This window comes from Halyomorpha halys, unplaced genomic scaffold, assembly GCF_000696795.3.
Source record: "Halyomorpha halys isolate HHAL.00 unplaced genomic scaffold, Hhal_1.1 Scaffold8.1, whole genome shotgun sequence".
Classification (NCBI taxonomy): Eukaryota; Metazoa; Arthropoda; class Insecta; order Hemiptera; family Pentatomidae; genus Halyomorpha; species Halyomorpha halys.
This window is the reverse complement of record NW_027111933.1, coordinates 1268364-1282462: the sequence shown is the minus strand read 5'-3', so window position 1 is coordinate 1282462 and position 14099 is coordinate 1268364. Positions and strand designations below refer to the sequence as shown.

General features: G+C 29.1%; 1 protein-coding gene across 2 annotated transcripts in view; it reads left to right on the top strand.

Annotated features, from left to right (window-relative positions):
* The window catches only part of LOC106677755 (uncharacterized), a 41285-nt gene extending 28094 nt beyond the window's left edge, over positions 1 to 13191 (top strand). Inside the window, exons 8-9 of one of the 2 annotated variants that reach the window (XM_067049865.1) lie at positions 11638 to 11720; positions 12531 to 13191. In XM_067049865.1, the coding sequence (XP_066905966.1) occupies positions 11638 to 11673 (36 nt within the window). In that variant the 3' untranslated portion in view covers positions 11674 to 11720; positions 12531 to 13191. Of the gene's footprint in view, positions 1 to 7044; positions 7066 to 11637; positions 11721 to 12530 lie in introns of those variants that run through there. The other variant, XM_067049866.1, reaches the window with a different exon arrangement.
* Positions 13192 to 14099: the final 908 nt, after the last annotated feature.

The window sequence follows — 14099 nt, the reverse complement described above, 5'->3', positions numbered from 1 at the left end:
CTTTTTTTGGTTTCTTATTTCCTTTTTTAGGTTTGTTTACATTTCCTTTTTTTGGTTTCTTATTTCCTTTTTTTGGTTTCTTATCTCCTTTTTTCAGTGTCTTATCTCCTTTTTTTGGTTTCTTCTTGTTTCCTTTTTTAGTCGCTCTTTTGATTCTTTGAACATTGTTAGAACTCGTAGAGTTTTTATTTTTATTCACTATTCTAATATTATTGTTAACAGTTTCCTTCAAAAATGTTCTTTTATTTTTCCAATTCAGTTTAAAAAAATCTTTTTGTTGGGATGTATATATTTTTTCTTCTTTTTTATCATATATAGGCATCCAATTTCTTATTTTCACTAACCACTGTTGATTTTTAGAGTAATGTTCTATTTTTTCTGTACTTGCTACATCTTTGAATTTTTTTTTCTTGTAGATTGTTTTGTTCTTGTAGGATATTTTATGTATATAGGCTTTGTCATCACTATCTGACTTTCTATTATTTTTTATTATTGCACTTGAAATTTTAATGTCATCTGTTTCTTTCAATTTTCTTCCAAAGAAATTATACTTTTTGTTAACACCTGCATTTTGTTGTCTATGAGTAAACTTTGTATATAATATTTTATGTATTGAAAAACTAAATTTTTGTTTAATAAATTTTGCATATTCTTTGTCATGAATGTATTTCAACCAATGGATATATTTTTGTTCATTATTTTTGTCTGTTCTCAACTCAAGTTTATTGGGTTGATGTAAAGAATTTTTTCTCTTTTTAGATTGAATTTTTTTTAAATCAATAGTCAAATAAATACTTAATGCTTTACTTCCATGGTGTGTAGATAAAACTGGGAAACTGTTTTCTACATCAGAGTTTATCACTGGCGATATTGATTCGGAACCTTTATGATTTTTGCTTCTAATGATACCATCATTTTGTATTTTATTGGATTCATTATCATTTCCCAAGCCTCTTTGATGATCCAATACTCTTCCACGCTCTACCTCATGTGACTTCAAATAAAATCCTTTTGTCAATTCTGGCCAAAAGATCAAGAAGATTATAGCCAGAAACTCTAAACCTGAAAAAAAATCAAATTTAGATTTTTAAAACATTTATGGAATAATTACCTACCATTCTAAAATAATAGCACCCACATATGCTAAAAGGAACCAACCAATACTTTTGTTTTGTGACATTATGTTTTATGCGCCATAACAATCATTTCTTTAAAAATTTACACTTAAGAACAAACCTAAGGCATATTAATCCTGTAAATCACTGTTAGAGAGCATTGAGTTTTTATTGAATGAAACAAAAATTGATATAACTTATAAAACAAAGAGGGACTGTGGTAAGGCACGATACTACTAACTCCAAGGACACGGGTTCTGTTTTTTTGTTACACTGTAGCTGTGAGGCAAACCTGTGGGTTCTGGAGTCCTCCTGGGGTCCACCCAGCATCATAAATTGGATACCTTTAATTGGGTAACAATCTGGCAGCCGAGCATGATTCTGATTAAATCACCTCCTTGCACAACTGTTGGTCTTGTAAAACACAGCAACAAAAAAAAATATTGGGCTGGTTGGTTCCTCATTGCATATATGGGTTTAGTAGATAAAAAATATATATACATTCTTACTTGAATCTAATTTGTTTTTTTGTGTTATTTTGAAACTTCTTTATCTAATTTTAAGTAAGCTTTTGTTTTTTGTTCTTAAATTATTTTTAGAAAAAACATGAAGTAAACAACAAAGGGTCACTGAATAAGAAAGTTAATGATTAAAAAATTAAATAGGGTTTTCATTACTCTAATAATTAAAGAATGGGAAATATTTTTGTTACTGAGTATTACAAAGGGCCAGATTAGTTTCTTTTACTAAAAACAAAATAATATTGTTGCTCCATCTCATTCATGCATCTATAATTTTCTATATAACTCTTGTATAGAAAGCAACATTAACAAGAGGAGCCTGTGTAGTGATATCACCAATTTCAATGACATTTTTTTTGGTGAAACTAGATTGAAAAATATTATACAGCTGTCCAGCCTTCTTGTCAATCCCTCTTGGGAGCTGAGATAAAAATATTTTACATAATTTAAAAAAATTCTTATATCATTGTATGCTGCCTTTGCTCTACATGTATTTAATGGTTATTATATACTAATCGATTTTATTTTATTTATTTTTTTGCATAGAATAAGAAAAACAGATTTTTGATTTTATTAAATGAGCTGAAGTATATAAAAAATTACAAAAACCGGAAGTAGCTTCTAGTAAAATAGACCAAACAAATTTTGTTTAGAAAAAATCAAGTCAGATTCGTAACTATTTTCTTTTGCAACCCTTAAATATGAATTTTCATATAAATCAAAAATTATAATTTGCTGGGCTTGATTTTCGGAGGATACTTTTTTCTACCAATGTTCCTTGTTCACGAAATAAATTCATAATACCTCACAATATTATCCAACGTAATTACAAGGTTGGAAAGCTGAATGAATGTCTGCTCTTCGAACTCATATGAACATCTTTTACATTTAATGATTTTATTTGATATTAAAAACAGCTTCAAATCAAGAAAAATTTCTTGAACGTTTCATTTTATATTTCCGGGTCTAATTTGTTCAGGAAGGTACTGTTTGTACCATTAGGTGAAGTTAAGACGGTTCTGAACCCCTTCTAAAATTTGTACAGATTAGTGACTTCACCTTGAAATTATTGATTTTTTTTTTTCAATCTGACTTAATTTGTCCTAAACAAAGTTTTTTTTGTATACTTTACTAGAAGAGACTTGCGATTTTTTATGTAATTATTTACTATTAATACTAATACTACTATTTAATTAATAGTAATTATTTACTATTAATAATAATACTACTACTAATTGCTTGGCTCGCGCCTTCTATCGAAAAAATTAAAATTTACAAAACTACTATCCTTTCCACTGTTCTTTATGGATGCGAAACGTGGCTACTTACACTAAGGGATGAACAGCGTCTTAAGGTTTTCGAAAATAAAGTATTACGCAAAATATTCGAACCGAAAAAGGATGAATTAACAGGAAAATTTGAAGATTACCCAACGCTGAATTAAAGGACCTACACCGGGTAAATATAATCCAAGTTATAGCATTGTGGTGTATAAGATGGGGGTGTAAGGTTGTAGGGCTTAGTAAAGAGCGGATCCCTAAAATGTTAATAAACACTGAACCAACGGGTAAACATCCGAGGGGTAGACTGAAACGTAGATGGGAGGATTGCGTTAAAAATGATTTAGTAGAATTGGGGCATCACTGGAAGGATGTATGCAGAGAGCGTTTGGTGGTATCGGCATCGAACCTTCGGGTTCGTCAGGCCTTCATTATTATTATTATCATCAATTATTTACTATTACTTCCCAAAAAAATGTGGGAACAATTACTTCATGACCAGACTATGATATTAACCCCTTATACTTTTCTCCAAGTATTAACCGCCTTTCAAGAGGAAAAATTTCTTCCCCTTCAGGCTTACTTCTTTCTTGCTTTAGTTAATGACATTTTTCGCTAGCAGTTCCCACCACGTTTACTTATTCTAACTTATACGTATCGATATGTAATACATCTTTGATGTTTACGACCGATATTACTCACGGATATATCAACGTTTGCTTTTACTTTTTTCGACTATGAAACTCTACTTCCCGACAATTTTTAGTATTAGATATTTAATATTATAATATTACAAAATAAAAATATTAGAGATATTAAAAAATAAAAATATTAGATATTATATAATTATAGCACCATTGGACTCCATAACCAGAAACTAGATTTGAATCATTTATTTTATATTTACTTAATAGGTCATATTTAATTTAATTTTAGTTTTTTAATTCATTTTTCTAAAATAACTTTACCTACATTGCGTATAAATGTATAGGACGTCGAAAACGCTCAGAAACGGAAAGGTGGTGGAGTATAAGAGCTATCTACCATTCACTTCTTGAATTTCCCGCTGAGAGAAATATTTCTCGTTGAATGGGCAGGTAATTTTTTTTTTAAAGATTTGGAAACCGGTCAGCTCCGCCACTTTTCGGGTTACCGGCGTACTGTCAGGTGAAGAAGTAATTATTCCCGCCTTTTTTGAGGAGTGAAACTAAATAATTACCATTTTTTTATGCACTTAAGCTCTTCTCTTCTTATTCCACAAAAAAAAAAAATATTGGTATATAATAACCATTAAACGTCCTTCTAACCTTTTAATTAGATGTCCTTTTAAAATTTACAAAAGGTTAACAACACAGGTTATAAAACAGATAAATCAATAAATAAAAATCTCAGCAAATTTTAAATACTTTTTGACACTCACGGTACACATATGGAAAATATATGTCTTATTCAGGACCCTTTTTTTCCTCTCACTCTCTCAATTTGTTTATTTTTTTATTAAATATATCATTCTATCATATAAAAAATTCTCATTCTTAAAATTAAAAAGATCATTGTAATTACCTTACTGTATTATGTTGTTAAAATTGATAACTGTAACATTTATGATTTTTATAAAACAGTTAAATTTGTACTAAGTTCCCATTGGGAGTTAAATAGTTGGGGGAGTAGTGAATAAGAGTTTTTCGTAAAAAAAGGAATACTTTATCAATAGAATATTCCAAATTAAAAAAAAATTAAATGAAAGGATGATAAAATGGAGTCTGAATCTTCAAGTCATTCTATTTACTGACAGAATTGGAAGCATATGTAATTGTAGTATGATTTTCCGAAATTAATGTATTAGAATGAAGGAAGAAGGATTAAAATCACATAGTTATTTATTTTTTAATTTAAATCCGAATAAGTGTTAAAGGTATTTATTCTTACGGGCAATGTCCCCTCTCCCCTCCCTCCCCCCATTGCTGATAAACCATTTTCAATTTTATCCATTTATGACTTCGTATTTACCTAAAATTACATTATAAAACCAGTTCTACGAGTCAGAATATTTCTATATATTCAAAAATTTTGGTTCTCATTATTAGAACGCATAGCAAAATATATTAAAATGAAAATGTAAGTGGCTGCTCCAGGGTTTTACCCTCATAGCCCTGTCCTTTTTTTAAAAAATATTTTCATGGACATTACTCTATTCTTTCTGTTCTTAATTTTTCGCCATTTTTTAATCCTTTCGCTACCAATTATGAAAAAATTGAGAAGACAAAAATTAGTCTTGAAATTTCTTAATGTTCCACTGGAAGTTAATGGATTAATATTCTTACACGTCAGAAACGCTACCTAATCTCTTCATTATGCCAACTGAAGGGTTCAGTGAGTATCAATGACGACTTGGACGTGAATTTCATTGTTAAAGTGAGTATTCAAATTAATTGTTTCTAATTAATCAACTATTGTACAATGCACAAAGCAGTTTCCATTTCTATAAAAACGTTTGAAAAAAACACTTCAATTTGGAAAACTCTTTCGTCACGATCCTGTCGATCATGACTGCCTTTCCTTTTTTTGTTTTTTTATTGTTTGGATTGTTATTGAATTTCAATGAATCTGTCATAGAAAATATCTTTAATTTCCCTCTGATTTAAATTACTGAAGATTGAAACTCAAAAGTACCAAAAGCTTTTGTTAGTTCCTTTGGATCCTGATTAAACCTGATGTTTGTTTATAAAGATTGTTCAAAGTAATTTCTGTTTATAACATGGGATATTACGTTCTATGTTGGGATTTATTGTCGTAATAGGTGTGATAATACTGAAAGAGTGAGAATGTTTCTAATATTTTTAAGCAGAACGAGTTTTTTGTTAGAGTTTCAAATAATGTATTATATTGAAAATCCATAATTATCAATGAGTTAAGATTGAACACCATTAATAAACATTTATAATTCTATCTATAAAAAATAATTCAGTAATTAGCTTATAAATTTTATTTTATCACTCCTTAGTCGTATATGGGTCATTATTTTAAAAATGATCGACCATCTGAATGTGGATTATTTTATTTTTCTATTATTACTATCATGGAGGCCAACATTTCTTTCTAACTTAAACCTTCTAATCAATCATTAATTTTTTCCAGTTATAAAATATGTAAACCTTGTTTTGTTGTTCCCTACCCCTGTTACAAAGCTGAGGTAGACAAATTACAAGTCAATAGTATTCGTTTCTTTAGTAGTAAACCATAAAAAGAATGTCTGCAATCTTATCAGCATTATTTCCAGTATTAAGTATAACATCAACTACAAATTATAGTTTGAATTTTAGGAGGAACGCACCAATCACTAAACCACTTTCTACCCCAGTCTCACAGTTTTCGGTGTGATAGATTCAATATCCAACGTTAGATACAAATATTATTTGTTAATACCGTTGGATATTATGCTATATATTCATCTCTATTATCATAATAGATGTGATGATAGTGAAGAAAGGAGAGTACTTTAAGTATTTTTAAGCAGGGTACGTTTTTTAAAAATAAATTTCAAACTATGGTTTATAGTTAATATTTATTACTACTAAATAAATATTTTCTATTAGAATTAATACACTAATTAGCTGCTTTTTTTTTTTTTTTTTTTAAATCGATATCACGAAAACTATGATTAAGTGAGTGCCGGACAAAAGTTACCCCCTAGAATAAGAAGTTTTTTTTTTCAAAAATCACGATAGTTATAATATCAAGTGTGTGTCACGTTCAGAATATTATCAAGGAGCATTTCCTGGAGGCTCTACAAAATCTAATCAATTAAAAAAAATATATATCAACACAGTATCAAATTTGGAGAATAATACAGGTAATTTTTTTATATTATCTCCTCGTTCACGATTTCGATTCAATGGAGTATTTATATAATTCCTTTACGCTTGGATTCCGTGTTTATCCTTACCAACCTTTTATTAAAGAAGAAATGTACAAGCAAGTGAGTTTAAATTACTTTAAAAATTATATACTTATCATGACAAAATTTTACCATCTCATTACTAATTTAGGTATGGAATATTCTGATATATTTCAACTAAAACATAAAATAACTTACGTTTTATAATTATAATTTAAATTTAATTTCAGCTTTAGAATCAAGTCTTTACAAAAATTCGAATTCTTACCTCTTCTCATGTTGCCTCCATGCCTGCATGACGCCCACGGAACTCAATAATTGGGTAAAAACTTTTTCCACATAAGTAGCTTTTCCAAACTGATAAGCAATGCAAATGGGTGCCTTACTTCCTGGTTGAGCCATGAAGTTTCTGGTAATATATAATTTACATTTATATGTCAACAGACTAGGTTAAATGTCTGATAACCAAAAAAGTTTGATAGTCTATATAATGGGGCCCCGGCCAAAGGACCCACAATGCTGTGGACGTTGGAAAAAAATATATATATTTGATGTTACTATGGGATAAAATCAAAAGGTTACCACCCTCTATTAATTTTATCCCTTGATAAAAGAAAAAACAGATAAAAATAGAAAATAGAAGGGGCGGAATAATTCTTGGGCCTAAGAGTGTCTTAACTTTAAGTCCGGGTTGTTGGAAGTGGTGAGGAGAGCAAGTCCGACAAGTTATTCTGTCGATTCTTTTAGTCTAAATTAAGATTTTATTATTATTTTAAATTTGTAGCTTTGTAGACAATTTAATTATTTTCCAAATGAACATCTCTAATGTTCCGGAAGATTTGTAGTTTTGTTGTATCAATTCAACCAACACTACTACAATTCCCTTCACCAGGAAAATAAACTTTAGTTTAAAATAAGTGACGTGACGGATCGTAGTGGGTTCGATTCCCACCTGAAGCAGTTAATATTTATTTCTCGGCGGCCCCGAGAAAAGAATCTTGACCCTCTCCACCTTGTTTAGTAAGCGACGTCAACCCTAGTAGCCTCCAGGGTTTGGCAAAAAGGATTTGGAGGCCCACTTGCCGGGTAGTACCTTTCATCAGAAACCAATATCAATTGTTGACTAATATCAAATCCTTTACACTGAATGAAAAATCTATAAATTAATAGCTCTTTCTTCCAGTGTAAATGTTTATAATTTATAACAATGAGAACTATTTATTTTTTTCAAATTAACAAAACTAAAGGTACCTTAAAGGAAATTTTTTTTAAAAATTAGTCATTTAAGGTCAGTTAGACTATTTCAATGAGGATAATACCTAGTTGACTCAAGAACATTTATATTTTTAAGCCGAGTTGAATCAAAATCGTTGGCACCGTTTTCGAGAAAATCGAAAAAAATTGAAAATCAATTCTATAAAGTGGTATTAGATCCATTTTATCGAAAACGTTGCATCCCAGGCATATACCTGCCTTAAACAATTTAAGTTAAATTATAATTTGAATTTCATACCAATGTTTATTTTTTGAGCTAGGCTAATCACACAAACACGAATGCAATGACTATTTTGCAAGATCGAAATTTCGTACGACCGTAATACTTTCTTATACTACATCTTCTATTAATAAGTGAATGAAAGTAAAAATGTATTTAGCATACTTTATTAATGTGACAAAATAGTTATGTTTAAATAAAGCAATCTATTTCTAAAACAGTTATTTGTGGAGCAATAATCTGACAATTGCTATTTCATTATTTTCTTATTTTTTTTGACAGTGAATGTAGTGGAAGTGAATTTACTGTCATATTAAAACGGCGAGACTGACTGTACTATTTCCAAGTCGCAACTGCCATGGTGTAAGCTATATAACAGTTAACGGCATGACAGGGCCGTCCATTGCTCAGGGAGTTGATGCTCAGGTCTGTACAACCTGGAACTGCGCCGATTCCAATCCAAATCAGGGATAATATAACATAAGAATACATTTCTAAAATTATATAAAACTAATATTAGGGCTCAACTTGTTCGATTGATTCCCAACTTGGGGGATATGTGTGATAATAATTCAGAATTAGATTCAAATTTCACTTCTGTGTGAGCAACAGTACTTTCTTGACACTTCTCATCAATTATTATTTAAATTGGAGGAAGATAGTTTGAGTGATGGTCAATAAAGGTATAAAAATAGTAAAAGAAAACTATTTATTGTTAACCACTTTGCAGGGCTTCGTCAGGGCTGATAAGAATGATGTTCTGTTACCAACTGAGCCAATAGGGTTAATAGAGTTAGAATACCAATAGAGTTGGTAACAGAACATCATGCTTATCAGCCCTGCAAAGTGGGACGAAACGTTAACAATAAATAGATTTCTTTTACTATTTTGATACCTTTATTGACCGCCACTCGTACTATCTTCCTTCAATCTACTTCATACGTCAACTATGTTCTTCCAATTATTATTTAAGCTTTATTTTTATTTAAATATCTTTTATTAATTTTTCTACCCTTTCGGGCAAGAATTGTGAAGCCCCCTTCGTCCTCTCGGATTCGGAGCCTCCATTTTAAAATAAATTGATAGAATGATAATAAAATTCGGTTACGAAAAACTAATACAGCAATAATACGCAAAATAATTTTAAAATGCAACCATAATTTCTGATGAAAATGTTGTATCAGCAAGATGCTCCATCTCTTAGATCATGTAGTTATTTTTATTCTTGGTAAAAATTTAATTTCAACCAAAGTTTACCAAGATCGTACTTTTTTGACTTATACTCAACGCATTTTAACTCCAAAAAACAAATTCACTTTTCACTACCAACCTGATTATCCTAATATTCCGATTTGTTTCTGAGAACGTACCTTCTAATATATCATTTGAACAAAACTTATTTTAAAATTTAAACTTTTACAAAATTAATTTGTAATTTTATTTAACAAAAATTTATCTTCAAACTAATCTGACATAATATTTTACTTAAGCTAAAATATATTTGTTAAGCATCATAACATGCTCTTTAGTTCCTCAGCTTTCTGTAGTTCCCCAACTTCATATATTAGTTTACTAGTGGTTGATTGTTATATAAATTTTGTGGCTAGTTTTATTCAAGGTTTTTGAGAGGTTCTTATTTTTTTACTAATTATAAAATTGATTTATGCTTCTTTAAGACTTCATATAATTTCTAGAATTCATAGATATTCTAAGAAGTGTACCTTAATTGGATGTTTTTCGTCTGGCAAAATACATAATATAATGATAATAGATTGTTAAATTCAAATTATAAAACTTCAATTCAAGAATTTTAATTTATCTTGAAATTTATATCATTTATTTTGATATCACATTGTTTACTACTGCTTATAACATTTTTTAACAGTGGAGTAAGAATACATTAAAAGTCATAGTCAACAAAACATTCCCAGTTGAGTTGTAAAAGAGGATAAAAATTAATACAATTTTTTCAACAAATCACGATAAATCATTTCACTTAAATTACTTTTTCTGGCATGTTCCACAAGCTCAAGTTAATCATAATTAATTTTTAATTAGAAAATAAATAAAATTCTATGTTGAGTTATTTAATACATTTATGAGATGTACATATTGAAACTTCCAATCCACTTAACTTATTGCAAATGTAGAATAAAAGACCCATAACTAAAATTTCTTATCGTAGGAATATAGTCCGGGTGACGGTCAATAAAGGTATCAAAATAGTAAGTAAGTAAGCTTTCTAATAAATAGAAAACTATTTATAGTTAACCAATGCTTCATGAGGGCTCTCAGATTGAAACAAAGATGACAGCCCTGCAAAGTGGGGCGAAACACTGGCTAACAATAAATAGTTTTTTTCTACTATTTTGATACCTTTATTGACAGCCACGCGGACTATCTTCCTCCAATCTACTTCATACGTTAACTATCTTCTTCCAATAGAAATCAAATTTCTTATGTCAGATATTTTAGTAATTGAAACCTTATCATCCCAGAACACTATGCCCACAAATATCAGTCCAAACTAATAAATATAATTAGTAATCTACCGGCATGTGTTAGATGTAACACCTTGGGCAGGGTATCAAGATGAATGGGAGCCCTAAAAAGTTAACATTTTGGGTTCTTTCCCCAAAAACAAGTTCCATCTTAGAGGTCATAAACTTAAAATAGAGGTTTTTTAGATTTTTCTATTAAGATTTTATGAACAATATCTTAAACCTTTTTAGTTACTTCCAAAATCTTTCAGTCTAGATATCCTAAGCCCTCATTGACTCGTTGCAGCCACTTCATACACTTACCATCCCTGACCCTGCTGTCTTCTTTGTCAACCTTAAATTTTGTCTAATGTTGGCTCTAAAAAAATCACGTTTTTAGTATTATGTCTCTTTCATTCTGGTCGTACATTATAATCCCAAAGCATCAGAAAAATTTTGTTTGAGGTCATAAATTTATAAAAAAATTGACTTTATGATTTCAAATTATTACCAACTCTCTAGGCTATGGTTACTCATTGGAATATTTTTTAATTCATTTAATAGTATGATGACCATTGTTTTTGCTGTTATTGTTGTTGATAAACATTAAAATGAACAAAAAACTTTTATAGTATTACATTTGAATAGTCATTATTTTATTCTTGGCTTGTGTTTTTCGTTTATTATTTACTACCTCACTTTTAATTTATAATTTAATACACTTTTGAATATGATTCTAGAATTTTTCATATGCTTTATTTTATCCACATTTAATGATTTTATGTAAGTAAAATACCAGTGCTTGAAGTATTGTTTAAGATATTGAATAATTACTTTTTGTGAAGCAGGTATGGCTGGTGAAAATGTCACATTACCAAGCTTGATAGTTAGCTCCACTAACCAAACTCAGACAACAGAATATGAAGATGATGTAAGTAATGAGAAAAAGTATTATATATTTACAATCTCCTTCAGTTTCATGTCCAGTCTTATTTGTTAAAATGTACCATGTTTCCAACACCTCCCATTCTTCTTAACTGCTGAACTATTTTTGAGTAACTTAAAAATGTAAAGTGTTTAATTTATTCTAGAGGAACACAATTTTCAGAAAAATCTATGACAAAAATGTTAGTCATAATTTTTTTAAAACATGAACTATAATTTTGAGTTGTTTTTGGTTGACTTCTAAATAAAAATTAACCAAGCAGAAAAGTGCTATATCCAAACTTTCAGCTCATTTTCAAGGACATATCCAAATTGGAAATAGCTTTAAATTGTCATAAAATATCACTAATTACCATATATTTGTTTAATAATATATATGTAATAATTTGTTCTACGATTCATACACCCAAGAAGGGATTGTCATTTATAGTATTCTGGTAGCCAGTCTGTTAAGATTTGATTAATCGTACTAGAGTGGTGTGAAAAATTGTCAATTAAATGTTTGAATTAGTGTTATGAAGCTCTCCTCAAAGTTTCAGATTTATATTGATAAAGAAACTTTTTGAGCACCAGCATTTCTTAATCCTTTTTATACATGGTGACCGTCAATCCTACAAGCCTTGTTTCACTTATAAATGTATTGAGCCATTAATGTTTATTTCTAAATGTGTATGATAAGTTTTTTTATTCTTTATTTAAACACTATAAGTTGATATACATTTTCTAAATCAAATAGATTAGCTGTGAATATTTTATTGGCCTAAGTAATTATAAACTTTTTTTTTTGTTTGTGCAGACTTATATCCTGAACTTTATATGGGCTGCTATAATTGTTCTATTTCTGATAATTATTTCGTGGATTTGTTGTAAATCATGTGTGTTAAACATATTTGGATTCCGCAAGGAAGGACCAGCATCTGGTTCATGTGCAGCTTGCTGGCAGTCCTGTTATGATGGAGAAGTACCTGCTGATTCTTTATTTTCAAGATGCCAGTCTGCAGCTATGAAGAATTAATTAAGAGTGCGTTCGAGCCAAAATCACTAGCTCCTAAACCATAGATTTGAAATAATTGAAATTGAATTCTCAACTTCCTAAACGAAAGAATGCATTAAAAGGAATGATCGTTTTAAATCTTTTCAGAATCTCATAAACAAAAAATATTAACCAATGGCAGCAGTTATATTAATTAGTGATTATTCCAAACAAAAATTAAGGCGATATTACCATTTATTATATTATTGAATTATTGATGCTTGCTTGCTCAGAGACTTTTGATAAGTAAAAACTAAAAGTGAACTTAATACATTTCAATGTAATTGTTACCTATCTGCTGTAAAGCTAGTGACTTTTGTTCGAACTCCCATGATTTGAATGTCGTTATTTTTTCTTGATGATGATTTATCCTTTTTTGTTTTATTTTTAATAGTAACTGTTAACAGGATAAACTTACATTTGAATTCTTGGTATTTTTCAGTATAGTTAAGTTTTTATAAATTTTGCTCAAATTTAAGTATTTTATGTAAGTATTATATTTCTTAATAAAAAAATATTAAGGCTTGTTAAACAATAAGCATAAATATTAAATTTAATTATTGATAAAAGAGAAACAAATGTAATTCATTCGAAAAAAAATTATATAATATAAAAACAATAATAATGATCGAAATCTTGCATGATCACTCTAGTTAAACTTATTTAGAAGAAAAAACAGTCAAATGAAAATTGGAAATTTTTTATAAGCCTTCAAATGAAAATTGTTTACATAGATTCAATCACTTTTGTTACTTATTTTTATATAAAGTACCATAATTTTATTATATACTTGGTTTATCTGAACATTCATTGTAGCTTTTGTATCATAACCTTATATACAATTTTCCTTACCTTTCCTGTGAACTATGTTACAAATTTATAATTGTATGTATATCAAGTTCTTTTTCTGAAAGCTCGATTCTTCAATTCTCAGCGGTTATATTACTTGAAATCTATTTATTTGAGCATGAACATAAGTTAGTTGATTGAATTCAGGATATCCTGAAGATGATGATTTCTGGTTTCCATACTGCACTTTTTTTCCTTCTCATTCCTTGATGAATTCATTTCATGTCTCAAGTGAATAGAAATTAGTTATGATAAATGTTTTATTGTAACTAATTATGTAAATTAAAAATAATTATATAATAAATTCTGAATTTCTAAACAAAATTGAAAGAATTATTGAAAGATCAAGTTTTAAGACTCGTCTGAGAAAATAATTTCAATATGTGGATAAGAATGAACCTTTTTTATTATTAGATCAGGAGGTTCCATTCATTCTAAAGACAGATCTTTTATTCATTGGAAGAGCAGCCTGCATTCTTCAGT